At 37.7% G+C, this 26,109-nt stretch overlaps 2 protein-coding genes across 19 annotated transcripts in view; one reads left to right on the top strand and one right to left on the bottom strand.

The window, feature by feature from the left end:
- The first annotated feature begins 148 nt into the window (after positions 1–148).
- CIP2A (cellular inhibitor of PP2A) lies at positions 149–24,757 on the top strand. The gene is made up of 21 exons (XM_048965743.1): positions 149–311; positions 2,683–2,830; positions 3,928–4,040; positions 5,535–5,629; positions 6,191–6,287; positions 7,239–7,361; positions 7,510–7,655; positions 8,254–8,329; positions 9,187–9,414; positions 9,884–10,043; positions 11,075–11,216; positions 11,922–12,021; positions 12,879–12,997; positions 13,403–13,595; positions 15,094–15,168; positions 15,252–15,362; positions 16,396–16,592; positions 18,025–18,138; positions 21,584–21,666; positions 22,179–22,318; positions 23,313–24,757. The coding sequence occupies exons 1-21, from the start codon at positions 165–167 to the stop codon at positions 23,481–23,483; spliced, it is 2,778 nt and encodes a 925-aa protein (XP_048821700.1). The 5' UTR covers positions 149–164; the 3' UTR covers positions 23,484–24,757.
- The window catches only part of LOC125702687 (uncharacterized), a 29,836-nt gene continuing 3,922 nt past the window's right edge, over positions 196–26,109 (bottom strand). For 2 of the 18 annotated variants that reach the window (XR_007380678.1, XR_007380684.1), the window contains exons 3-4: positions 4,657–4,725; positions 196–2,344 (exon numbers count right to left, since the gene is read on the bottom strand). Coding sequence is in view for 6 of the 18 variants with exons in the window: in XM_048966290.1 (XP_048822247.1) it covers positions 18,762–19,009 (248 nt within the window). In the remaining 12 variants the exon portion in view is untranslated. Of the gene's footprint in view, positions 2,345–4,656; positions 4,726–9,455; positions 9,989–14,129; positions 14,201–18,137; positions 21,336–26,109 lie in introns of those variants that run through there. The other 16 variants (XM_048966357.1, XM_048966314.1, XM_048966334.1 and 13 more) reach the window with 14 other exon arrangements.

Raw genomic sequence — 26,109 nt, 5'->3', positions numbered from 1 at the left:
GACACACCACGACAGACCACACCACGGCACCGCCCCTGCCACTCCCATTCCGTGCCTCCGGCAGGAAGATGGCGGCGCTGCCTCCCGCCGTGCCCCGCGGGTAGGCGGGCACTCCCGTTCAGTGGGCGCTGCTGTCAAAATGGCGGCGGCGGCGGGAAGTACGAATGGGGTATGCTGCTCGCGCCTCTGAGGGAACGTTTCGGGGCGTCATGGATGCTTCAGGTTGTATGAAGTCCCTGCTCCTAGCAGCCACGCAGTACCGGGCTGCTAAGACGCCGTCCAACGCTGCTCTGGTCCAGCGCAGCCTGGAGGTGAGAGCGGAGCGCCTTGGTTCGAGCGAGGGGTTGGCCGCGGCGTTCGTTCTCTCGGGCGTAGATGCGTGAGCGGCTCTTCTCGGCACTGTTCTGTGGCCGGCCGCGGCTGGCTCCACTTCTTGGCGGTCGGCCTGGGCTCCGAACTGCCGTGGGCTCGGCCGACTCAGCCTCGAGGCTGCCGCGGCCTCCCTCTCGGCTCAGCGGGTGGAGACTGAGAAACCCCCTGTCGGGGTTGTCTCCTGCGGGGTGGGGGAGGGAGAAACAGCTTATTTCTGTCCCTCGTTACTTTGTCCTTTATCGTAGCGTTTTATGCTGTTTTCGTATATACATGCACACAGATGTACTGGATGTTTACATATGTGTGTGCTATTCACAGAAGTCAGGCATGCTTCTCCTCTCTGGCCCATGAAGATCATTTTGATTTCCTAGCTTAAAAATACAGTTTGAGCGATGAACTTGCCTTGTACCTGCCTTTAGCCGGTTTCAAGTGATGTGTATTCACAGATGCCAGCTGCTGTAGCCACCCATACCTTTCGCTGTCCTGATGCAGCCCTTATAGCTGGCATTGTACTGTGGTGAGTGACTGGGACAGTGACTGAGCTGCTTCATCTGCATTACCTTTCTCAAATACAGATTTTCTTAAAAATCAGTTACTAAAACATCAATATAGAAGATGTTATTTGGCTTAACCCTTCAAGAACTGTGTAGATGTGGCACTGAGGAACATGATTAGTGCATGTGTGGTGGCAATGGATTGATTGTTGGACTAGATAGAATTGCTCAGGTTGGAAGGGACCTTCAAGTTATTACATCTACCCGCAACCTAACCATACTATCCTTACTCTAACAACCCTCTGCTAAATCATGTTCCTGAGCACCACATCCAAATGGTTTTTAAACACATTCAGAGGTGGTGACTCAACCACCTCCCTGGGGAGCCTACTCCAGTGCTTAACACCCTTTTCTGTAAGGAAGTTTTTCCTTGTATCCAACCTAAACTTACTCTGGCACAGCATGAGGCCTTTTCCCCTCATCCTGTCACCAGCGAGAAGAGACCAACTCTGTTCCCGCTGCAATCACCTTTCAAGTATTTGAAGAGAACAATAAGGTCTCCCCTCAGCCTTTTCTTTCCCAGTTCCTTCAGTCTCTCCTCATAGGGGATATTCTCCAAGCCCTTCACAAGCATTGTTGCCCTTCTTTGAACCTGCTCCAGCACCTCTTTCTTTATTGAAGTGCCCAAAACTGAACACAGTACTCAAGGTGGGGCCTACTAAAGCTAAGTACAGGGGCAGGATTACTTCCCTAGTTCTGCTCATCACACCATTTCTGGCACAAGCCTTTGACCTTCTTGGCCACCTGGGCACACTGCTGGCTCGTATTCAGCTGACTGTTCATTGGTACACCAAGGTCCCTTTCAGTCAGGCAGCTTTATAGCCACTCCTCCCCAAGCCTGTAGAATTGCCTGGGGTCATTGTGACCAAAATGCAGCACTTGGCCCTATTGAAACTCTTATTGTTTACCTTGGCCCATCGATCCAGTTATCGATCCCATTGATACAGCTCCCTCTGTAGTGCCTTCCTCCCCTCTGGTAGATCAACGCTCCCTCCCAACTTGGTGTCATCTGCAAACTTACTGAGGGTGCACCTCAATTCCCTCATCAAGATCATCAATAAAGGTGTTGAACAGAAGCAGCCCCACTGCTGAGTCCTGATTGACACTGCTTGTTACCGGCCACCAACTGGATTTAACTTCATTGACCGTAACTCTTTGGGCTCAGTCATCCAGCTGGTATTTCACCAAGCAGAGCATGTGCCCATCCAAACAATGGGCAGCCAGCTTCTCCATGAGGATGCTGTGGGGGACAGTGTCAAAGGCTTTACTGAAGTCCAGGTAGACCACATCGACAGCCATACTTCTGTCCACTAAGCGGGTCACCTTGTCGTAGAACAAAATTAGGTTTGTCAGACAGGATATACCATTCATAATCTTTTCCAACTTCAATGATTCTGTAGTTAACTTCCTTCTCTGATCTATTGTAGAAAAGTACACAGAGGATATGGAAAAAAAAAAAAAAAGTTACATTATTCTATCATGCATATATAACACAAGTCCAATTATATGCAGGTCTATTGCTTTTAATATCCCTTGAAATGGGCTTTTCTTTGACTCAGGATTCCATTTTTCATTGTAAGCATAGAGTTCTCACAAAACAGCACCAATCTATTATGACTTATCTTCAAGCGGAATAAAACCTTTGTATTTCAGCCCAGTTCTTCAGAAAAGAGGTTATTGAGTTGAAGTACCAGAGATGCATACAGAGGAATGAGACCTAGCAGTTAAGTAAGTTTTTTCTCCTTTTTATCTCCAGGTAATCTCAGGACTGAAGCTTACAAGATTATTTGCTTCCAACCAGATTCTACCAAGTGAATGTCTTAATTGCCTAGTAGAACTCCTCGAGGACGCTAATATAGATCCTTCTCTGACATTGTCTTTGGTGACTTTACTATCACAGCTAGGTAAGGTTTGCATTTTAACATTAAATCTTGGGTCTTAGAAAGAGAAGACAAGGCAGGTGTTGATTCTGTGGCATGTGTGATGAACTTCTTAGAAAAACCAAAGGTATGAAAAAAAAGGAGCTTTTGAAGTGCTTGCCTGATCCACTAGACAATACATTCAAGATCAGATAAAGGTGTTAAACCACTGTTCAAAACAGATGTGAAATCATTATTGTGAAATGACAATGTTTCATATTTGTCAGAATTGTCCTAGGCCCACATGCTTCAAGTTTCCGAGTTAGAAAACAGATCCTAGAGCATTTCATTTGTTTGTTGGGGTTGATTTTCTTTCATAGAAGTGTGACTTCTTCATTTAATGACGGAGCTCTGTGCTCACCATAACAGCATATGTAGGTTATATGTATGGGGAAAAAATTCTCTTATCCCTCAACTTAGGCTTTCTTGTTAGATGTGGGTAGTTCTTTGAGATTTAAGTTGTTTAGGATGACCCATTGTTTATATTCTCTTTTTTAATTATTACTGTAAAATGATACATTGTTGGGCTTCATAAATGTATTTCCCAACCTCTTGGATTCTGGAAAACTTTAAGAATCAGTTCTCTTCCAATTGTTCTGTTGTTTTATCTGAATTCCTTGTTGGCTATGTCTTTTCTGAGTCTAAGCAGAAGAGATTTTTTTTGTATTACTATTGCTATGTAACCTTATCAAGTTATTAGTTTTAGTTTGCTTGCCTGTCTTGGCATGAAGGAGGAAACTAATGTCGTTGATTTTGAGCTTTAAAGCTTCTCAAGTGCAGGATTCAAGATTTCAGATAAAGCTTAAACTTTGTTGGGATTCTTTCTTCACTGTCCAAACATTTCAAGGAAAGGTCTTAGTATTTCAACTGACTGTAAGTTCAGAAGTGAGGTGGAGATTCAAGTGTATAGGAGCTGTGATTTGTAATTATTTGTGAAATATATATGGAAAACTGATGAAAGACTTTAGGTTATGCTTAGATCAGTTGCTAAAATGATAATTGGTTTTGCTGTTACATATGATTGTGGGTTGGTGGGGTTTTTTTTTTTGTTTGTTTGTTCTTAAATATTTCTTAAATTCTAGCTTCAGACAATGAGACAAGAGAAGCTCTTCGGGATACCTATAGTCTGACCAGTGTGCTGGCAGGAGTGGTTCATCGAAGTTCTACTAATCTTAGTGATCCAGTCTTATTACAGGTAACAGGAATTAATGCTTAATGTTTGCTTACTGAGTAAAAGTTGACAAGCTGGATGTTTTGTTTGCTGTGTGAGTCTAGTGTGACAGGATTTTAGCACTGCAGATTCTATGTACTCTGTCTGCAATATTGCTTGTGCTTCTTACCTGTTCTAATACATTTGAAGAAAAAAAGAGAAAACATTTTTAAATTGGAAGCTTCTACTGTGTGACACTACTGATTGAGAGCTTGGAAACTTATTTTTCATTCTGTTTTTCATTTTATTTTTAATTCATTCTAAGGTTCCTAACAAAAATTTGAATATTGTTTTGTCTAATCAGTAGGTTGGCAATTGTGAAGGAGCAAAGGGCTGTGGCTGCTGGCTCTCTGGAGGTTTGCAGAGTGTATGTGCCTCCTTCTCTTTAGTCAGTGGTATCTGCTATCAAATAAAAGGGACTGTGCTAATGGAAGCCTACTTTTAGGAGCCTAGTTCAGACATCATTATATTATTGCTTCATTTATTTATTTTCAGTGAATATGTTACATCTCCCAGGCCAGTTTCACCAACTTGCACCTATAATTTCTGTGTGCTAAACAATAAAGTTGGGCTCCCCCCCTCCCCCCCCTTAAATACATACAGGTTTTCTCATACGTAGGTTTCAGCTTTCAGCATGTATTTGCTGGCCATCTGTGGTCACATCTCTTTTCTGCATATGGAAAGAAAAAAAAAAAAAGAAAAAAAAAAAGTAGTTTGCTATCAGCTACATCGCCCTTACTCAGTGGGAAGATTAGTCAAGCATCCAGTGCAGTGCAACTTTTCTAATGTTTTGCATACTTCTCAAAGTTCTAGGAGTTCCAGAAGCTTTAAGAATCCCACTTGACTTGTCAGTCAAGGGAAAAGATTTTGTAGCCACCAAATAACCCATTTATAAGACCTTTAAGCTCTTATGTCAGCTATTCTACACAGTAAGATTTTATTTCAGCTGCTATCCTTAGCTATGCTGTGGTTTTTGTCATGTCTGAGTATACTCATGTCACATTTAAATAAGTTATATGCCCAATAATCCTGGATGAAAGACAGTACTATCATTAGATCTGTTGGCAGTCCATACAACACACCTGCTTTACTATAAACATAATTCCTGCTAGAGGCTGCAATGTGCTTTTGGATTTTTTGTGAAACTTCTAGGTCTTTCACTGACAGAATGGAGAATTGACTGATGAGGAAAAAGGGGAGAATTGGATGGGCTAAAGTTGCCTCTCTGCCAAAATAAAGCCTCACTAATATGTTTGGTCTTTTATTAAGTACGTGGAGATCAGTGTGGTAGGATATTACTCAGTGTGCTTGCAGCAGCATGCGTAATTGTGATGTTAACATTACAATTGAAAAATGAATCAATTTGTCATGCTTTATGTCTCTATTTTAGTTTCAGCTGTAAGAAAATACCTTATGTACTTAACATTTTTCAGTGAGATTCTGATGGAAAGACATGTGAATAGCTCTTTATTTCCTCAGAGTATTCAGTTGCTGCAGAGGCTAACCTACAACGTTCCTGTCTTTTGTGCTGGTGCCAACGTCAATGAACTGATTTCATTTCTAATGCATCATGTGTAAGTTTGTGTTCACTTATTTTTGCTCATGGGAAATACCTAGCTAGATTTCTAACCTTTCTGAAGCCCATGAGCCTATTGCACTAACATGGTCTGCAGAGGGTGCTGTGATATTTTTGCTCTGAAGTTGCCAGAGATGTTTCTGGAACATATTTTAAAGGTTGTTAATGTTATGGCTGTGCAACTTTAGGTGGCTGAATATTAATTGGCTTCTTAGCCCATCCCCAGGGAGGGTGAGCTAACGAAGACAAAAGGCTAGAAAAAAAAAATCATTCTTGTCACTGTAAACATACTTGTTCTAGAATAATGCAAATTTTGTGCAAGTCCAATGACTGTTGGACACCGGCAATAAAGGACCTCTGATAGCATTTATTTTGATACTTGTTCTTCCTCTTAAGCTCAGTTGAAATCTGCCTGAAGTCTGGGGTTTGCAAATGTTAGTTGCACTTTTCTTGGAAGAATGGTAACTTACATACACAAAAAAAGCAATTTTACTGTAACTAATCTCTGGATGCTTTAATGAAAACATCTTTGTTTAAACCTCCGGATTTTTCTTTTAAGTCAGTCCACAGAAGATGAGCTAACAATACCATGCTTAGGACTTCTGGCAAATCTCTGTCGTCACAACTTATCTATTCAAACTCAGATAAAATCTTTGGTAAGTCTTTTGTTTTAGTGGAGTGATCCTCTGACTTCGGGGTGAGAGTGAGTTACTTACTTCACTGAGCTCTTTTTTGCAGCAGTAATAATCCTGACCTTGTTGTTCACTGTTTTGTCAAACAACGGTGGATATTTCTCTCACATTAGAGAATACAATCAGTAGAACTGAAAGCTGTGTGTTCTCTTTTGTTTTTTGTTGCTGTGTTGTTGCACAGGCTTGCATTATGCATTCAGTTATTACAGCTGTTCTCTACAAGCAAAAGGTGAACCTGATGTTTGAGTATCTCTTCCTTAGAAGAACTAAATGTTGTTATAGTATTTTTTCTAAGCTGTAGTAAATTTGGCCTGGAAAGAGACTTGCTCTTTCAAAAGATAAATCAATAAAATACCAGTGATCTTTTAGTGGTCAGGACCTTTGAATCTTCAAATACACATCCAAATCTGATCTATGCAGTGTGTCTATTCATCAGTCAATGCAAATAGCTTATTTCCTCGGTGGAAGAATACAAACTCGTCTACATGGCACTGAACGTTGTACTACTTACCTTGGAACAAATGCAGGACAAAAAAATAAATAACTATGTCCAAGTCTGTTCAAAGAGCAGATAGGAGATAGGGTTAATTTTCAGTGGTTGTTTTATCTTAGAGATGTTAGTGACGTGACTTTCTCATCAGCCTGTAAAATAATGATGTAATTCCTTCCTGTTTTTTTCATTCTATCCTACACAAATTCAACAAATTCAACAGGGAATTTAGTCATTGATGTCATCCTCTGTAACTGTGCAGTAGAAGAATACTAAAATAAATTTCCTAGAGAACATTTGTCATGGCATATTTCTGTGTTATTCATTATTTGTATCTCTTGTTTATAAATATTTGCAATATGTAAGTTTGGTGCTCTTACAGAACAAAATACAGTTTTTAATACCTGTGCTTCTGTGTGTTTTAGAATAACGTGAAGAGTTTCTATCGTACCTTAATAAGTTTTCTGGCGCACAGCAGTTTGACTGTGGTTGTATTTGCACTTTCAATATTATCAAGCCTGACTTTAAATGAAGAAGTAGGAGAAAAAGTAAGTGATATTTTGAAATCAGTTTTATTTTCAAGTTGTTGATAAATCTATTGGCCAAACTCAGAAAATAATTCTAGCTAATTTTTATATGCAAGAGACCTGAGCAAGCAAAGCATGTTCACATGCGTAATTTTATTTTTCCTTTCAGCTCTTTCATGCACGGAATATCCATCAGACTTTTCAGTTAATATTCAATATTGTTGTAAATGGAGATGGTACTCTAACAAGAAAATACTCTGTTGATCTACTTATGGATCTTCTGAAAAACCCCAAAGTTGCAGATTATCTTAGCAGGTATGGCTTCATTAAAAATTCATGGTTGCTTCTTGAGTGTTACTAGGTGAGTAACTGCTCTATCCGAAGCTAAAGGGTTCTTGTGTTACCTGTTTTACACAGAAGCATGAATCAAAACCTGCGCTTTAATTGCTGCTTAAGAAATGTTTAATGATTGTGTTCAATAATTCTTTCGTCAGTATTGGTGGTCAGACAATCTGATGAATAGCTATCATGGTTTTTTTTTTATAGCCCTACAATATTTTGAAGTGTAGTAGTGCTGGCAAAGAGATAAGAATTTTCCTGCAGGGCATCACAGAGTTGATATGTGAAATGCTTGTCTACTGCTTCTGCACATTCCACTAGCCAAACTTAGTTGCTGAACTTCAATCCAAATCTCTAGCAGTAAAAATACTTGTTCTAATTCTGAGAATATTTTTAAAATTTAGCTTATATTGCATTGAAACTACACCATCAAAAGTATTACTGTGCTTGAAGTGTTTGGGGGTAAAAAGAAAATTGGACTCAGGTATTCATTACTTGAACATTATTAGATATTGATACCAAATTATTGATACTAAATTATTTTTTTCTGTCTTTCCTTCCATCTGTGCTGTAGATATGAGCACTTCACCTCATGCCTTGGTCAAGTATTAGATCTCCTTCATGGAAAGGATCCAGATTCATTATCTAAGGTACTTCATCAGAAGACTAAGAGGGTACAAGTCATAATATAGTTCCACATCTGTAGCCATAAATAGATTCCTTGTGTGTGAGAACTGGTAATGAAGTAAATTGACATAAGGACTCTTTATTGACCCTACAATGTTTATCAGCTTAAATCTAATTCTTCAAAAGACTTTATGGTTGAATTTGTTTATTTGTGGGTTATTAGTTGTTTTTTTTTTTATTATTATTTTTTTTTTTTTGCTTGGTACTTATTTCCTAGTAGTTCTAAAAGCTTAGAAACACATTATTCCACGGTATTTGGACAATTTGATGTCACGTTGGGTTAAGCATTTCGCTATTGCATTCAACTTTGTCTCACTACCACTTTACATAATTAAAACATTGGCTACGTGGTGCTAAATGCTAAAATACTATTTGTCCTGAAAATGTTTCAAAGATATATGTTGACCAATCTTAAACTTTTCTAATCAAAGCATTTTTGCATCATAGTAAATGATGAAAGCTAATGTTTCTATGTATGGGTTTTTTTTGTTGATTATTGGTTATAATTGAGAAATGTGTTGACATGGAGCTTTCCTGGGGTCTTCATCTCACAGCTATCTGTATCTCAGAATAGCATTTCTACAACTGAGGAGTAATTAGAGAGCAGTTGGTCCTTTTTTAAAATTATTTTTAATAACTAGTCTAATGGACTGTGCTGCTGACTTGACTTCACAGAAAAAATATCCTTCATAGAATTCTAAAATGTCAAGAGCAATTGTTTATAACTTAGATATCTCTTAGATTTGTGCCACGGGAGTTGCAATTTTTATATGAGTAGCTGGTTTAGAAGTATTTGAACTCTTTCATTCACTTCATACAGATCTTAGAACTGCTGCTTGCCTTCTGTTCTGTGGTAGAACTGCGTCATACCCTGCGGCAGGCAATACTGGAACCATCTGGCTTGCCAGTCTCTGGAAATACCAGATTTGTGACTCGCTCAAAGACTTTTGAACCATCTGTTGCATTGGTACATTTGTCAAACCAACCATTGGAAGGCTCTGAAGACTGTTCAGTTCTAGCACTGCAGCTATTCAAAGAGGTCTTTGAGGTATGAATGCTAATGATTGAGCTTAAAGTGCTACTTAGCTGTTACAGTTTTGCTTTGATCAATTTTTAAGTATTTATTAGTGTTTTACTTGAAAAATGGGACGTAAAAATATACCAGAAATGTTTTTAAAATTCCATACTTTATCAAACATCTGTTTTTAAGCACATTAGAAATATATTTTGAGGACTGTATTAGAAAGATATCTTTTCTGAAAATTATGTTGGCTGTTCATGAAGTAGAAACAAAACTATTCAGTACTTGTTTTCAAGGACTTGTAGAAGTGATTTTCTGCTTTTCCAGCATTATTTGTTAAACTTGATTCTCCAGTATGATACTGATCATAAGTCTTAAACCTGAAATAGAAATAGTCTGGGAAAACTTGAATACAAGCTTGAATACAAGGAGTAGAATCGACTTGTCTTCCTTATTCTGTAGTTCTAAATATTGACATAAAATTTGTTTATTACAGGATGTTGTTTGTAGTGGGAACAGTGCCTCAGCTGAACACTTTGTGGATCTTTTGCTGCCTGTTCTTCTTGATCATCTTCAGATGCCAGAACAGATTGTGGATGAGCTGTTAGTGAAGAAAAAGTGTGAAAGAATGGTCAAGGCTATTAACGTTCTCACAGATATCCTTTTTTATGTGCCTATTGTCTGCTAATTTATTACTTCTCCACTATCATCTGCTCTAAGGCATTAGAAGAAATATCCATCTTGGGTCACTCTAACAGCTGTTAATGGCAATAACTGTACTAATCTTACTTAGGACTGTCATCTTGAAGAACCCTTAGTAGCTTTATAATTGCTGTGAAATTATTGTGCAGTACAGGGATTCCAAATAAAACATGGTGATTGTTCAACAGTACAGAAGCACTTTACAGATTAAAAAATGAGTGTTTTCTATTGAAATTACAAGAGGCATTTGGGTGGGCTTCTTCTTAATCGGTGTAATGTTTTGGTCTAGCTAAGTCCATTGCAGTGTCCAGCCAAAACTGGTGACAGTTTTCATCAGTGAAGCAAGAGGAAGAATGATGTGAAATTGTTTCGTTTTATACTCCCTGTTTTTAATGGGACTTCTTTCATTAGAATTTAAGAGCAGTTTTTCAATCTAACCTCCTGTCTGTGACAGGATTTGGACCAGATTTGGGGTGAGTTTGGTGAGTAAGCAAATATATCAAGTCATCTTCAAGAATCTAGCTATGAATTTCTTGAGAAACATGCTGCCTTCTGCTTCTGTGTTGCTTTTCTGAATTTGGTGTAATGAAATAAGGAGAACACAACTGCAGGATGTAGTCTGGCATCTCAGCTGAATTCTGTGAAGAAGTGTCTTGACTGGCTCTCCCTTAGAACTAGTCCTTTTTTTAGGTACTGGTTGTTCAATCCCTCTTGTTCATCTTCTTTATGCAACTCATATTATTGTAGTTTCCTTGGCTGTCTGTTTCCAAGTGCATACTTTTTTTTAGTTGAACAGTTGAACAGAACAGTTGAACACTTGACATGTGTGTTAAGCATGACCTAAGAGGTTTATGTAATTGGGCTTCAAAAGCATTTTTGGAGTGTATCGTGCTTTGATATGCTAGCTTCTCTTTTATTATTAAAACAGTGCCTTATGATGCCAATACCTAAGCATAGATAAAGTTTTATTCTTAACTCAGCCTACTGCTGTGTAGAGACGACGTACTGAAAATGCATGCCTCAAAGCTTCTGACTGCCAGCCAATGTGTGTCTCTAATCGAACACCAGTTTACCTATAGTGGGATTGATGCTGGTTTTGGGACAAAGGTAGTGGACTCTAAAATGTGGTGAGCACAAAAATTTACCTAAAATTTAATTTACATAGACTTTTTTGAGAGTTGTGATATTGTTCCAGTAGAAAGTATACCATAGTTGAAATTACTATTTAAATGCAAATAAGTCTACACTGTTTTAAAATCAAATTTAGTATTTTTATACCAATAGGATGTAACATGCTAGTCAGTTCAATGAATAAACCTAGCCTAAACATTCTGGTATTGTTTTGTGTGTAGGTTGGAGTTCCATTTATGTGGTACAGTGATTTTTAAACCTCATCCACAAGTTTATCTGAGTTGTTGCTTTTCAGAAACAATATCATCCACCAGTACTGGGGAAAGAAGGAAGCTATGGTTGCAGTGGGGGAATAAAAAACCAAAACAACAGAAAACACCTCCCTTCAGTTCAGAGTCATTGACTTGAATGTCAATAAAACTAATAGTTATATGCCCAATAAAATAAAATTGACCTGTGATTAAAACCTCTTTACTTTCAAGGTGAAAGTGCTTTAAGCTTCACTGCTATCCACAGTATGCTGGAAAAGCTCAACAGAGCATCTAAGGAGCTGAATGATCTCTCATGGTATTGGCACTCATGCCTTGCTAGAGATGGTTTATTTATGACGGTACATGTTTGCCTTGTCTTAATTTATTTATCAGTGCTGATCTGACAAATTTGTTTGCCTTTTTTCCACTTTGCTTTTGTGTATTTAAAAGCAAACTTGCTGCTGATATTATTTTGAAAACACTTGATCTTATGAGCAGACTGAAGCAGGATGTGCCTGGTATGGAAGTCAGCTTCTACAAAATCCTACAGGTATGAGTTTAAAGTGTCTTATAAAGTAAAATGTCTTATAAAGGGTATCTTTGAAGGAAAGTATTTTGGAGCTCTAGTAATTCAGCTCTGAATCTTTTTTCATGCTTATCTCTGTCACGCTAAAAATTTTAGGGAAAAGCTACAGTTCTTAAAGATTAAGAACTTAATCTTGTTAATTCTTTTTAAACAAGACTAATTTGCTATTACATCTCTTATTTCAGTAAAGCACGTGAAATATTTCAGTTGCCTGTTAAGAATTATCCTTCTAAGGCCACATTAGGATTGTGGTTTGAGGGTAGTGAGGGATAAGAAAAAGTTAACACAGCTATGTAATTGAATAGCTTCTGAGGTTATTTAGCATGAAACATATCCACCTACTCTGTGACTTTGCACAGGTAAGTATTTGGTTTCTGTTGGTCAAGATGCTTCCTCTGTAGATAGAAAATAATCTGGATAATCAAGCATTTCATATTGTTTGGAAGAGTTTTCTTTGAAGAATGGGAATTGTTTACAGTGAGAGTTTCAAAGTTATCGGAAAATCCTCATAAAACTTAAGCTTGTGACTCTTTATGATGAAAATCAAGCAGATGAAAATTTGAAGGAATTATGTAGTCTCTGTACGGGTCATGTTGACTAAAGAAAACAAATTTCTAAACACTTCAAAATGTGAAGTGTGTTTTTCTTTTTTAAATCGTTTCATTAATCTTAGTGTTCTGAAATGTAGAAGAGCAGTATTTAGAAGGGTAGATTTGTGTCTGTTCTTACAGGCCTTGGTATTGTGATGTCTGGGGTTGGTTTTTTTTGTTGTTGTTTTTGACTGTTATGTATTGTGCTGACCAAAATAGTTTCTTGTTTAGGATCAGCGCTTGATTACACCTTTGACGTTTGCTTTAACGTCAGACTACAGAGAACAAGTCCAAGTTGGACTTAGAATATTGTTTGAGGCTGCACCCTTACCAGATTTTCCTGCTATAGTGTAAGTTTATTTTTGTGATAATCCGATACGATTTGATGTTTTTATAACCTTAGTGATGCTCACGTTTCTTGAGTTATTACTTCCAGTTTATATGAGACAGAAACTTTAAGAAAAATTGTCATTTCCTCCTAATCTAAAGGTAAGAGGCAGTAGTGGTTTTAGAGGCTGGAGGAGGTGGTACTGACTGGTACACAACTAACAGCGGATCCTTGACAGTATATGAGTGACTTCTGTGCCTCAGGATTAACTTTTCTCAAGTTTATGTGATAATTCAAATGTAATTATTTCTCTAGTCTGTCTTTTCAATGAAAGATAAGTTAATTATGCTGTGAAATATTTCTCGTCTTCAATCCTTGCAGCAGTATTTGAAGCAGATTGTTTTTAATATCAGTCATGTTTTCACAGGCTTGGTGAAAGCATTGCTGCAAATAATGCTTACAGACAACAGGAAAAAGAACACGCATCAAAAAGAATCCAACTGCAGTCACCCTTGATCAGCAACGTTACAGTGAGAAGTTCTTCATCTTGTGCTAATGGTGATGAATCCACAACTTCAAGTGTTCAGGAATTAATACAAAAACTTCATTCTGGACTAGAAGTTAGTATAATTTTATTTTATCTTTGCTACATATTTGACTGTTTTTAATCAGAGTATTAGGCTACAGTGTGTATATCAGTTGAGCTCAGTTTATGTTCCTACCTTTTTAAGAGTTCTTCTACTGAGCTCCTGAGCAGAGGTCAGTGATGTTTCTTTGTGAAGTATTGTAAGTTGGGCTCCCTGTTGGAATTCCCCTATCTGATTGGGTTTCCCACCCCTTTCCTAAATGCTGGGTGTGGAGGTAGGTGTCAGATATAGTTGCAAGTAGCTGGAGTTGGTGGGGTGTGTACAGGGAGTTCCCCCTTCCTAAGTGCATGGTTTTGTATGCATTAATGGAAGTCAGCACAGTCAAAGTACCTAATGGCATTACATGCAGCAGCTCCCAGTCTTGTGACAGCTCATGCAGCTCTTTAAATTTTTGAAGTAGAGAAAATATTAGTGTTCAGTGAATCTTTTCTTAGACCTTCTAAGTAGTAGAACTTTCCTTTAACAGTGCATTAATTAAAAATTAGTTTACATGATCACTTGAAATACCTGATGCTTCATCAGTGTTCCACGAGGCTCAAATATGTATAAAAACATATGAATCACTTTCAATAGTATTACTGTAGAGAGAAAATGAAGGGAACTTACAGAAGCTTTTCTTGTAGTCAGTTCTATGTGCTTTTATGTGTTACCGCATCTTTGCAAGCAGGAAAAGAAACTGGAGCTATGTGGGAGCTACTATTAATATGCCCAGAAGTATATATCTTGCACAATGGTTCAAAACAGTGCAGAGAGGGTACATTTTTAATAGGTGTCCATTTTATGAACAGAGAAATAGCTTACACTTAGTCCCAGGAGAGAGCACATTGAATGCCTGCTCAAAATTGGCATTATTATAGTACTGCCTAAGGAAAAAAAAAAATCCTAAAGTTACTCAGTTAGTTGCATACTTACTTGACTCGGGCGTATTCTAATGAACTAATTGACTTCTTGAACAATACATGTGTAGTACTCCTCTAGTAATTTGATGGATTAAACTAACAATTTCTGTTCCAGTTAGTATTCTTTCAGAGCTTCAACCTTTTCTGATGGTCTAAATGCTGAGAAGGCTGTGTATTGTGAACGGTATTTTCATCTTTGCATTTTTGGTTGTTGATATTGAGGCAAATGTTCTATGAGGGGATTGCTAATTCTGCAGCAAAGAATAGACCAGTAGCAAAGAATAGGAACAAAGTTACAGTCATTATATTATCTTTTCATAGTATATGATTAATTTGACTTGATAGGCCTCTGCCTCTGAAGATGAGTAATCTTCACCCTAGTAAATTTATTTTACAGGCTTTCTGCAAGAGTCAAATGAATATAATTAAGTAGTCAGTTTCAGAGATTAATATAAAATTAAAAAAAACTCTAGTGGACAGATTAAAGTTCACAAAACTAAGCTTTTCAGACACATTATCTGTCCAAGTAAATGCAGATTTATAGTAGCAGTAATTGCAAAACGTTTCCACAGGTTAAGGAACCAATCACTGACGTGAGGATTTCTGACATAATGGATATCTATGAGCAGAAGCTCTCATCATTAGCTGTGAGTACAACCTAATGTGTATGGATACGATGCTGTTGGTAGATTCAGATTATGTTAATGAATAACATTCTTCCTTTGCACAGTCAAAGGAAACTCGGCTTCAAGACCTTTTGGAAGCTAAGGCTCTGGCTCTAGCTCAGGCTGACAGACTGATGGCCCAGTACCGATGTCAAAGGGCTCAGGCAGAATCTGAGGTGAGTGTGATCTCCTTCTGGGATTCTGGTATCATAGAATCATAGAATGGCCTGGGTTGGAAGGGACCTCAAGGATCATGAAGCTCCAAGCCCCCTGCAGCAGACAAGGCTGCTAAACTCCATATCTAATACTAGACCAGGTTGCCCAGTGCCCCATCCAAGGCCTTGAACACCTCCAGTGCCAAGGCATCCACAGCCTTTCTGGGCAGCCTGTTCCAGCACCTCACCACTCTCTTGGTAAAGAACTTCCCCTTGACATCCAACCTAAATCTTCCCCCCTTCAACTTAAAACCATTTCCCCAGTGTTTTGGGGCAAAGTGAAGACTGTCTGGGTAGCTTTGACTGTATTTGCACATGTGGAAACTCTATACTGTTTAACTAACCTATACTTAAAAATTAGGACAATCTTAATTTTCATTGTAACAATGCAAAGAAAAATGAGATGTTTCTTTGGAACTCTTTTCTTTAATGCCCTTTCATATTAGAAGCCAACAAAACGGTCTTACTGTACGTGAACATTTGTTTGCCATTAGTGTTATTTAATGGTAGTAAATTTAAAAATGAATAAAACCACTTACTAGTATTCTATGTAAATATTACTGGTACATGATGAATGGTTTACTGTTTGTGCCTTTTAACTACTTGTCATTTCATACAAAGACTAACTCTCAAATATATACTGCAGTGATGCAAGCTTTATTTGAGGTGTGCTTTGAAGGTTCATAATTTCTGTTATTCAAATAAAGATTTGATAATTTGGGTTGCAAATTATGGAAGCCATGGCTAAACTATATCATATTTTACTTTCTTTTTTCTCTTCACTTCTAGCACTGGCTATAGAGGGAGCTGAAGGAAATTAGAATGAATTAATTAATTTGTATTTAATACTAGGTGACATAAACTATTTTCTTAACGTAGCTGATGGCATTTTAGTGTTAGATGTATGACCTCAAATATGCCTATTAAGACATGATTTATAAGACAGAAGTGTTTGTAATTGCTTTTTCTCTTGGGGGATGTTTTCCACTGAAAGGCCCGAACTCTTGCTGCAATGCTGAAGGACGCAGAACGAAAAAATGAAGAACTTAATGTTTTGCTGAAAGCTCAGCAAGTAGAATCTGAAAGGGCACAGACTGATATTGAACAGCTCTTTCAACACAACAGGAAATTACAAACAGTTGCTGAGGAACATGAAATGCTAAAAAAATCATCAGTTGATCTTCTTCAGAGGTAAGAAGCTCAGGATCCTAAAGGAAATTTGAAATATTCAGCTAGAAGGATGAAGGTCCTCAATGGCCTGGTTAAACTGGATGAGAACTGAAGTAGTAGATGTTGAAGATCTAATTCAGGGAATGACAAGAATTTTGTGTATTGCTTTCTAAAACAAACCGACAGAGCTTAATTTCTAATGGTTCTACAGCATGCTCTTGGCTTCTTTCTTTACCTTTTATGCTGTCTTGATGACATGCTATAAACTGTCTAGAGAAACAGTCAGCAAAATATGTTTGTTTAATGTAGGAGTTTGTATGTTTGATTGCTTCTGTAGTAAGCCTAACTGAAATCAAGTGATGTAGGGAGGAAAGATGTACTGTGTGTGTCTTAAATTATTTATAAGCATTATTTCCTCAGGATTGTAGGCTAAAAAACACCTAAGGCATGGGAGACATAAAAAGTACATAAGGGTAGAAATTTTTAATGGAGAAATAACATGCTTAGGAAAAATAAAGGCTCAAAAGAGCTTTGGCATCTCAACTTGCATGAGTTGTTTTCATCACTAGATGTCAGCAAGGCAAAGAAGCTGGTAAAATTGAGAGCAATTTACTTGCTTTACAACAGGTGCAGGAATTGTATTAGAAATTTTGAAGTTATATCTCTGCCAATAATAGTCATTCAAGGAGGAAAAATGTTTGTTCAGGAAAATCCATAATGGACAAGATGCATACATCTAGTATAGGCACTGTGGAAGTTCCTCCTTTTCTGCTTGAGTTGTATTTAATTGTATGCTCTATGAGCAATTGTTTGGAAGAAAGCATCTTTTAATCTATTATGTAAAAGCTGTAAATTCCCAGAGTTGGAATAAAATAGCTTAGTGATTTTTACACTGGTTTTATAAAGTAAAAACTTGCTTTCTCAATCTGCAGACTTTAAGTGCTGTTCCTTTAACATAACCAGAAAGCTGACATGGGAGGAGAGAGTTTTCCTTTCGGAAAGCAGTAAAGTGATTTGCTTTAAGTGTGAGATCTGCCTCAAACTTTTGTAAATTGCACTTTGCACCATCTTCAGTATTTTCAAGTTCCAGAAACTTGAGCACTGTAGAACTGAAAAGTGGCTCAGAGGATCTCTTAAAAAAATGACTACAAAAAGTTTATTTGTAACATTTTGTTCGTATCGAACATTTAAATACATCTCTGTTGGGTTTTTTTTTGTTTTTTTGTTATTCTTGAAGAGTTTTATACTGGAGGAAGGAGGGAAGATCAATAATAATTAATGAAGCTTTTTTTTCCCCCCCCCAAGTATGTACATTTTAAAAATGTGTCTTGTTTTTAACTTGAGTGGAGTGGCTGAACAAGAGAAGTCAAGTATTTTTTTTTTTACAAACTATTAAACTAAAAGCTTTTCAAAAGCACTTATCTTCAACCATAAGCCTCTAATTTATTTGTAGGTATGAAACAACTGAAAGACAACATAAAGATCTACAGATTACATGCAATTCCCTAAATAAGGAAATTGAAGCAATGAAGAAACAAAATGAATCACTGAAGCAGCAGAATGACAGGTAAGTTAGGTTCAGTCTCTAAGCAAATTAAAGAAAAACAGTAAAATTAAATAGCACTTTAGCATTCAATTTGTCAATTATCTGTGCTTCAAGTAGCATATTAGAGGTCTGTTATCCATCATATTTGAAAGGTCATGGCAGTCTGGTGAAATTCCCACTGACTGGAAAAGGGGAAACATATTTCAAGAAGGGAAAAAAGTAAGATCCAGGGAAGTACAGGCCAGTCAGTCTCACTTCTGTGTCTGGCAAGATCATGGAGCGAATCGTCTTGAAGGCCCTACTAAGGCTCATGGAAAATAAAAACAAGGTGATTGTTGTTAACCAACATAGTTTCACCAAGGGTAAGTCATGCCTGACTAACTCGGTGGCCTTTTGTGATGGAGTTACAGCATCAGTGGCTAAAGGAAGAGCAACTGATGCCATCTACCTGTGCAAAAGCGTTTGGCTCTGTCTGACATGACATCATGGTCACCAAATTGAAAAAAAAAGAAGGATTTGATGGATAGACTGCTGGCTGGATAAGGAATTGGCTGGATGGTTGCACCATTACAGTCACTGTCTCGGTGTTCAGGTGGAGACCGGTGATGAGTGGCGTTCCTCAGGGATCACTGTTGGGACCGGTTTTATTTAACATCTCTGTAGGTGACATGGACAGTGGGTTTGAGTGCACCCTCAGCAAGTTTGCAGATGACACTGAGCTGAATGGTGCAGTTGATGCACCAAAGGGAAGGGATGCCATCCAGAGTGGCCTGGATCTGCTTGAGAGATGGGTCCATGAAGTTTAACAAAGCCAAGTGCAAGGTCCTGCACCTGGGTTGAGGCAGTCTCAAGAACATATGCAGGTTGGGTGGAGAATGGCTTGAGAGCAGCCCTGAGGAGGAAGATTAGAGGTTGTCAATTGATGAGAGATTCAATATGAGCCAACAATGTGTGCTTGCAGCCCAGAAGGCCAACCATATCCTGGGTTGCATCCAGAGAAGTGTGACCAGCAGGTCGAGGGAGGTGATTCTGCCCTTCTACTCTGCTCTCGTGAAACCCTATCTGGAGTACTGCTTTCAGTTCTGGGGCCTCCAACACAAGAGTAACATGGAGTTGTTGGAGCAGGTCCAGAGGAGAGCTGCAAAGATAATCAGAGGGCTGAAGCACCTCCCCTGTGAGGACAGGCTAAGAGAGTTGCAGCTCTTCAGCCTGGAGAGGAGAAGGCTCTGAGTAGACCTTATAGTGCCCTTCCAGTACCTGAAGGGGGCCTACAGGAAAGCTGGAGAGGGACTTTTTACAAGGGAAGGTAGCAACAGGACATAGGGAAATAGTTTTAAACTGAAAGAGGGTAGATTTAGATATTACGAAGAAATTGTTTAGTATGACAGTAGTGAGACTGGAACAGGTTGCCCAGCAAGGTTGTGGATGCCCCCTCATTGGAAGCATTCTAGGCCTGGCTGGATGGGGACTTTGAACAACCTGTAGTATGAGGTGTCCCTGCCTATAGCAGGTAGTTGGAACTAAGTAATCGTGAAGGTCCGTTCCGACCCAAACCATTAAATGATTCTAAGTGTAGCTAGAAGAAGCAATAGATCCTTTAGAGTGGTTTTCTATGTGTATATTAGATGAGAATCTGTATTAGTGATTTCTGTGATTTTATTTTTTCTCCTGTGTCAGTTCAGAGCAGGAGGGGATCCCTACAGACTGCAGCAACAGTAGAAATTTAAAAAACAAATGAAAAGAAGTCATTTTGAGAGTGGGTTTTTGTTGGAAGGAAGGAGAGAGTGTCTTGGTAGTCACTGAATTCTTAACTGTTGTTGTGAGGCAAGATTTTCACATATTCCTTTTTGTCCTACAAGTTTTCTCTGTAACATCGTCACATATCAGCAGAAGTACTTAGATGTTATGTTTGTCTCCTCTGGAAATGATCAGGAACCACTGACCTGTGTGACCTGCTGTAGGCAACCGGCTTTAACAGAAGGGTTGGATCAATGATCTCTAGAGGTCCCTTCCAACCCCTACAATTCTGTGATTCTGTTTTCTGGAAGAAAAAGAGAATAGGGACAAGGCGGGGGGGGAGAGAACCTAATAAATTAATACACTTCAAAATTATGCTAGAAATAGGGATGACTGACATTCCATCCTTGGTGCTTCAACTATAAAGCTAGCGCTACTTCTGTCTTGTTGAGAACAAATTATAATTTTTTTTCTTTCTGATGGCTTAAGATAGAGACTTGGTGTATCTTTCACCCTCTTAGCTAAATAAGTAGGGCTCTTATTTGAGAACTTTTGTTTGATACTTAATTTTGCAGAACATGTTTTTAAAATATGCTTACCGTCAGACCCTATATTCACTTCAGAGATAAAGTGCGATTCTTGATTTCAAAGTTCACTTCATCCTTCCAGCTTCTTGCCTTGTTTAGTGACTGGGACTGCTCTTGACTTCTGCCTTGAGTTCTGATTCAAATGGAAGACTTTCATTCAGATGCATTTGCTTGTGAATAAATGTGGGCACCTACTTTCATTGGAGCAATATGCAGCTGAGTATAATTGGGGAAGTGTTCTGAGAAGGATCTCCCTTTTTTAAGGCAAATGGGATAGCAGTTGCTGTATAAATATTCTTGATTAGTTACATAAAACAGACTGAACTATCCTTTTCCCCTCTTGTTGCCAGAGGCTGCAGATAAGAAAGTGGATAAACAGGCCAGCAAGAATAACAATAGGTGTCACCTAAATGGGACAAATGGGAGATGGAATATGCCTTAGAAGTTATGCTAGCTAGCAATGGAGATAGTAATTTAACTTAATGGAGTTTGAAGTGCTTGGGTTACAGCTGTAACACTGGCGGATGACAGTGCCTATATATTTTGTAAGATTTAAATATTATTCTAACTAGTAAAGACTGCAGCAAACTTATGTATGAGCTACAGTGAGGTCTTTTGACTTCATTTTTTTTCCTGCATGTTGCACAGTTGTTTGGAAATGTTTAATATGGTATCAGAAAATCCTTATGCACAGATGTGTGCACACAGATGATAACACTTACCTGAAACAAGGTTTTAGTAGTGGCATTGTCAATTCAGGAGCGTACCAAGAGCTAAAAGCCCATATTGTCAGTCACTAATGGCAGTGAATTCTGACTCAGGTTGAAAGGTGATTTCATTTCTGCCATGTGATCTTGAATGTCTTGTGGCTGTAATCAAGAGCAACAGTCTAGGCTGTAGGAAAAAGAAACATTTCCAGAAATTTCCACATTGTCTTAGATTAAGGGAGATAAATAATTTTCATGGGAGGGAAAAAAGAAAAAGACTGGGCTCACACCCGGCAAATTCATCTTTTTGTTGATTTGATTTTTAAGCTCCTGACAAGAGTTACAAATGATGTGAAAATCGTTCTAGCTTCTTAGAGCAAAGAAATGGTGATGTATTTTGCTTTGGCAATTAAAAATTTCTCTCTTCAATATTAGGACTGCTGCACAGTTGGTAGAATCTGAAGAACATAGAAAACAGCTACAGCAACAGCTACATGATAGAGATAGCAAAATAGCAAGTAAGTCATTTAACTAAAAAATCATTATACCTACAAAGCTCAATTTAAAAGATGCTGTTATGTGCTGTAGAAAAGCAGCAATGTTTTTCTTAGTAGCTTGTAAATCTAAAGGGTAGCCAGCCATGTGTAATTTGACAGTTGATGAGACAGATATATCTTTGTGTATTTAAGAAAATATAGATATATTTTTCCAAGACTATATAAATATATTTTTTCCAAGACTATATTGATTTCACTAAATCCATACACAGCATGATTTGTGCTTTCTCTTCACAGCATGTCCATTTAGACCCATTTTCTGTGGGAATCGCAAATTGAAAGAGTTCAATTTAACTCTTCAGCAAGTACCAAAAAGCAACTGCTAAAACTTAGCAGTAGGTGGCACTCAGTAGTGCACTTATTAGCAGCTATGTTCAGTACTAAAAATGTGTATATACTTGTTTCTGAGGCAATAGAGTATCTCTTTTTTTTAAGATGGACAACCCATGTTTTAACATGTTGTATTTTGTAAGGCTTGCAACAGAAAATGAAAGTTCTGGAAGAAAAACTGAAAGCTCAACAGAAAGAAAAAAACAATATGGAAGAAACTGTTGATGTTCTTAGAAAGGAGTTGAGCAAAACAGAACAAGCGAGGAAGGAACTGAGTATTAAGGTAAGGAATTATTTCCACCTGCACACTAGAGACTGGAGTTTTAAGTATCTATATGACTGGTAGAGCTGAATAATCATTATTTCGGTTTTGAAGTGACTCAATAAAACTAGAATTGACCCTATAGTGAAGAAGAATGAACTCTTAATTATATAACTTTTGAGTTTCTAATAGCTGAGCTTGAATTTAAGAGCAAAGTCAGAGTCTAAGGGCTGTGCGAAACATAGTCTACATTGTATTTGGAAAGAAAAAAAAACTGTGGTGCAATATTAAGTAAGTAAACAGCACATTCCTCTTCAGTTTCTAGCTGTCTACTGTGAGTAGAGTTATTATATATATAAAATCTGAGTTATTTGTTGTTTTTTTGTTACTGTTTTTTTCCTTCCCCTTTCTTGCAGTCTGCATTAGGATACTGCATAGGGATGTACCAAAACACTTCTGATTTTCTTGATCTTTAAAATTCTAATAAAACATTTAATTTTTCATCTCCAAGAAAAAGAATGTCTTCTCTCAAAGCAGAAATAGAGACCAGTTTGGCCATACTCCGAAGTTAACAGGATAATGTGTGGTTCATTTTACATAAAAGCTAATCAGTAATCACAAAGAAGTATGCAGTCTGTCAAAGCATTTACAGTATTCCCACTCCCTAGGACAATGCTATGTAGTATACAGCAGATACTTCCCATCTTCTTGGTAAATATTTATCAGTGTGTGGACTGAAATGAAACATGGATGGATGAACTGTGAACATTTTTGTTACTTAAATAGAAGAATGATAACATGGGGTTTAGTGCATCCCATTGGTATGCAATGTTTTGAAGTGCATCAGTTGCTGTAAAACGTCCATGTACACCAAATGTACACCTGAAGAAAGTATTTCTGAAACAAAGTTGTAATTAATTGCTTGCTTAAACTCATCACCAGACTACTTAGCTTTTACTGTATGCTTTTTCAGTTAATGATGGAGTGAATAGTAACTTTTTGGCTGTTTCTGCAGGCATCTTCTCTGGAAGTTCAAAAATCCCAATTGGAAGTACGCTTGGAAGAAAAAGAAGCACTTGTAAAATTACAGAAGGAAGAACTGAACAAACATTCCACTATGATTGCAATGATTCACAGTCTAAGTGGTGGCAAGTTAAGCACAGAAGCAGTGAACCTCAGTTTATAGGCCTCTTGTCATCTAGGTTATAGTAGGAAATACATATGAATTAATGTATGTACAAAAACTTTTTAAAACATGAAGCTAATATACTATCTGGCTAAAGAAGAGTCACCTAAAAACTGCAGTAGCTCAATATCAATTGAGAATAAAAGATAGAATTATGGAAGTTCTTTTTGAAAACACTGAGCTACTGTACAGCAAATAGATGTTCTGACGATCTTGGTAGATCTATTATTTATTTGTACTGGGACTTGGATATAACTATTGTTGGTGACTAACCTTCCTAAGTGGATAGATAGCAAAATGGGAGTCACTCAGCCTTTTTGTTAATTTACTCTGCTATTGGCCATCAGGAAAGCATTTTTCATAGGGTAAGTGCTTTCATCATTTAATCTTGATAATTTTCACTCTTCTGAATACCACCTATTATTTGTGCAGCGTTGCTTTCTGATGCCTAAGGCACAAGAATAGAAATAAAATGGATTATGTTAATTAGAAGGTGTTATATTGAAAGCTGTTTTCAGCATATTAGTGCAAATACTTCCTGAAATAAATATGTGGATATGTTTCTAATTTTGAGGAGATTAATTTGAGCAAGCAGAGCACTGAATTTGAGTGATTTTTTTTTTTAAAGTAGAAATGTTTAGAGAAAGCATGCTAAAATGAAATACATGAATGCAAAAATATTTCTTAAATACTAGGTAATGCTTTCCTACGTCACTTTTTTCATTCTTGCCAAAGATTCTGCAGTTTTTTAACAGTCCTATCTGATACTTTGTTAGCTGCTGTCAACGTTGCCACTTTCTGCTCAAACAGGATTTCATATATTTTTTATAGCATAACTATTTAGGAAATTTCTTCTAAAGGATACTTTCATATGCATGGCTGAACACTTTCCTGTCCTTAGTTCAGATATGACATGAATGTCTTTTAGCAGTTGTCAGAATTACTTCATTAATATACGTATTTTGGTAGAACTACCAGAGTTTATTTCATATATGTCCTCTTCTGTAGCATTACTGGTTTTATTTGTATCTAATTTGTTATGACTAGGTCTTAAAACCTTCCCTTGTGTCGCAGACGTTTTACTGAATCTGCTCAACTCACAACTAAGTATAATGTTGTGCATTCACTTGCAATTATACAAGTCATATGAATTGTATCTATTTTAACCTGTTTCTAAAATGTACTTATTTTTATGTCTTAATGTCTACAGCTTTAACTTATGGTTGTTCTGGTCTCCGTGAAGACTAGGTGAATAAAAAACAAATTGCTCTGTGTGTTATGTATTCTGTTAAGTGAGGTAAATTAGTATATAAAACATGTTGTTTGGCTCCCTTTTTGCATAAAACATCATTATTGCTTAGAATGGTCAGAAAATAGGTGTTAAAAATGCTGAGTTGAGGGTTTCTGTTAGTTTTGCAAACCCAATTGGGAAAGAAAGCCTCATTAACTATAAATTTCTACTTTAGTGTAGTGGATTAAGAACTTTGAGAGTCAAAGTAAGTTTGCAGACATGAATTCGTTACTATTTCAGTCTCTTGGTCACAGGGAAAGGGCAGCTGAATGCTTTTTTTCTCACTTTCTGTCACAAGCTACTCTTAAAAAAAAAAAAAAAAAAATCAAGTAGAAAATGTCAAGCATGTTACTAATTAAACTGATAAATGATGGTTTAACTTTGATTTCAGATGGTGCACTGGAGGGCCAAAATGGCATGCTGCTCAACAAAGTAAGGTTATACTGTTATGAGGCTCATGGGCCCAGAAAATATTAGATGATGAATCCTTGGAGTTTACATTATAGAATCCACAGTAAAATATTTGTATTGTGGTATACAAATATTGATTGTTGCTTTTTTTTTTTTTTTTTCCCTTGGAAAAATGTGCTGTGTCAATATGCTTTTCTAAGCCAAGTGTCACTGAACTCTGTTGGGACACACTACAAATAAATGTGTAGACATGTCTAGCTGCCTTGACAGTATTTCTGTGTTCCTTCCTGGCAGTGTTTTCTCAGTCAGTAATGAGTAGTGGCTAACAGAACTAGCAAATAAGTTGGTTTCTATTTAAAATTTTCTTCAAAATATGTAGCACTTCTCAGTGTGTTGTGTTGATACAGCAGAAGAAAGGGATGCTGTCCAGAGGGACCTTGATAAACTGGAAAGGTGGGCCCTGGTGAACTTAATGGGGTTCAACAAAGCAAAATGCAAAGTGTTGCACTTGGGTCGAAGTAATCCCAGATGTATATACAAAATGGGAGATGAACTTCTTGAGAGTAGCCCTGCTGAGAAGGACTTAGGACTCACAGAATCACAGAAACACCAAGATTGGAAAAAGACCTACATGATCATCCAGTCCAACCATCCCCCTGTCACCAGTAGTTCTCACTAAATCATATCCCTCAACACAACATGCAAACATTCCTTGAACTCCTCCAGGGTCAGTGACTCCACCACCTCCTTGGGCAGCCCATTCCAGTGCCTGACCACTCTTTCAGAGAAGTAGTATTTCCTAACGTTGAGCCTGAATTTCTCCTGGCACAGCTTGAAGCCATTCCCTCTAATTCTGTCACTAATTACAGGAGAGAAGAGGCAGACCCCCAGCTCACTAAAACCTCCCATCTGGCAGTTATTGCT

Source organism: Lagopus muta, chromosome 1 (assembly GCF_023343835.1).
Source record: "Lagopus muta isolate bLagMut1 chromosome 1, bLagMut1 primary, whole genome shotgun sequence".
Classification (NCBI taxonomy): Eukaryota; Metazoa; Chordata; class Aves; order Galliformes; family Phasianidae; genus Lagopus; species Lagopus muta.
Note: the sequence above shows the minus strand (reverse complement) of the source record. Positions and strands in the feature narration are given on the sequence as shown.

What these genes read in the sequence shown, in the direction of transcription:
- CIP2A (XM_048965743.1), top strand. Translation starts at nt 165, where the DNA reads ATGGGGTATGCTGCTCGCGCCTCTGAGGGAACGTTTCGGGGCGTCATG. An exon ending in ATCCAGATTCATTATCTAAG is followed by an intron (nt 8,330 to 9,186) that starts GTACTTCATCAG and finishes CACTTCATACAG; the next exon opens with ATCTTAGAACTGCTGCTTGC. An exon ending in CCAGATTTTCCTGCTATAGT is followed by an intron (nt 12,998 to 13,402) that starts GTAAGTTTATTT and finishes ATGTTTTCACAG; the next exon opens with GCTTGGTGAAAGCATTGCTG.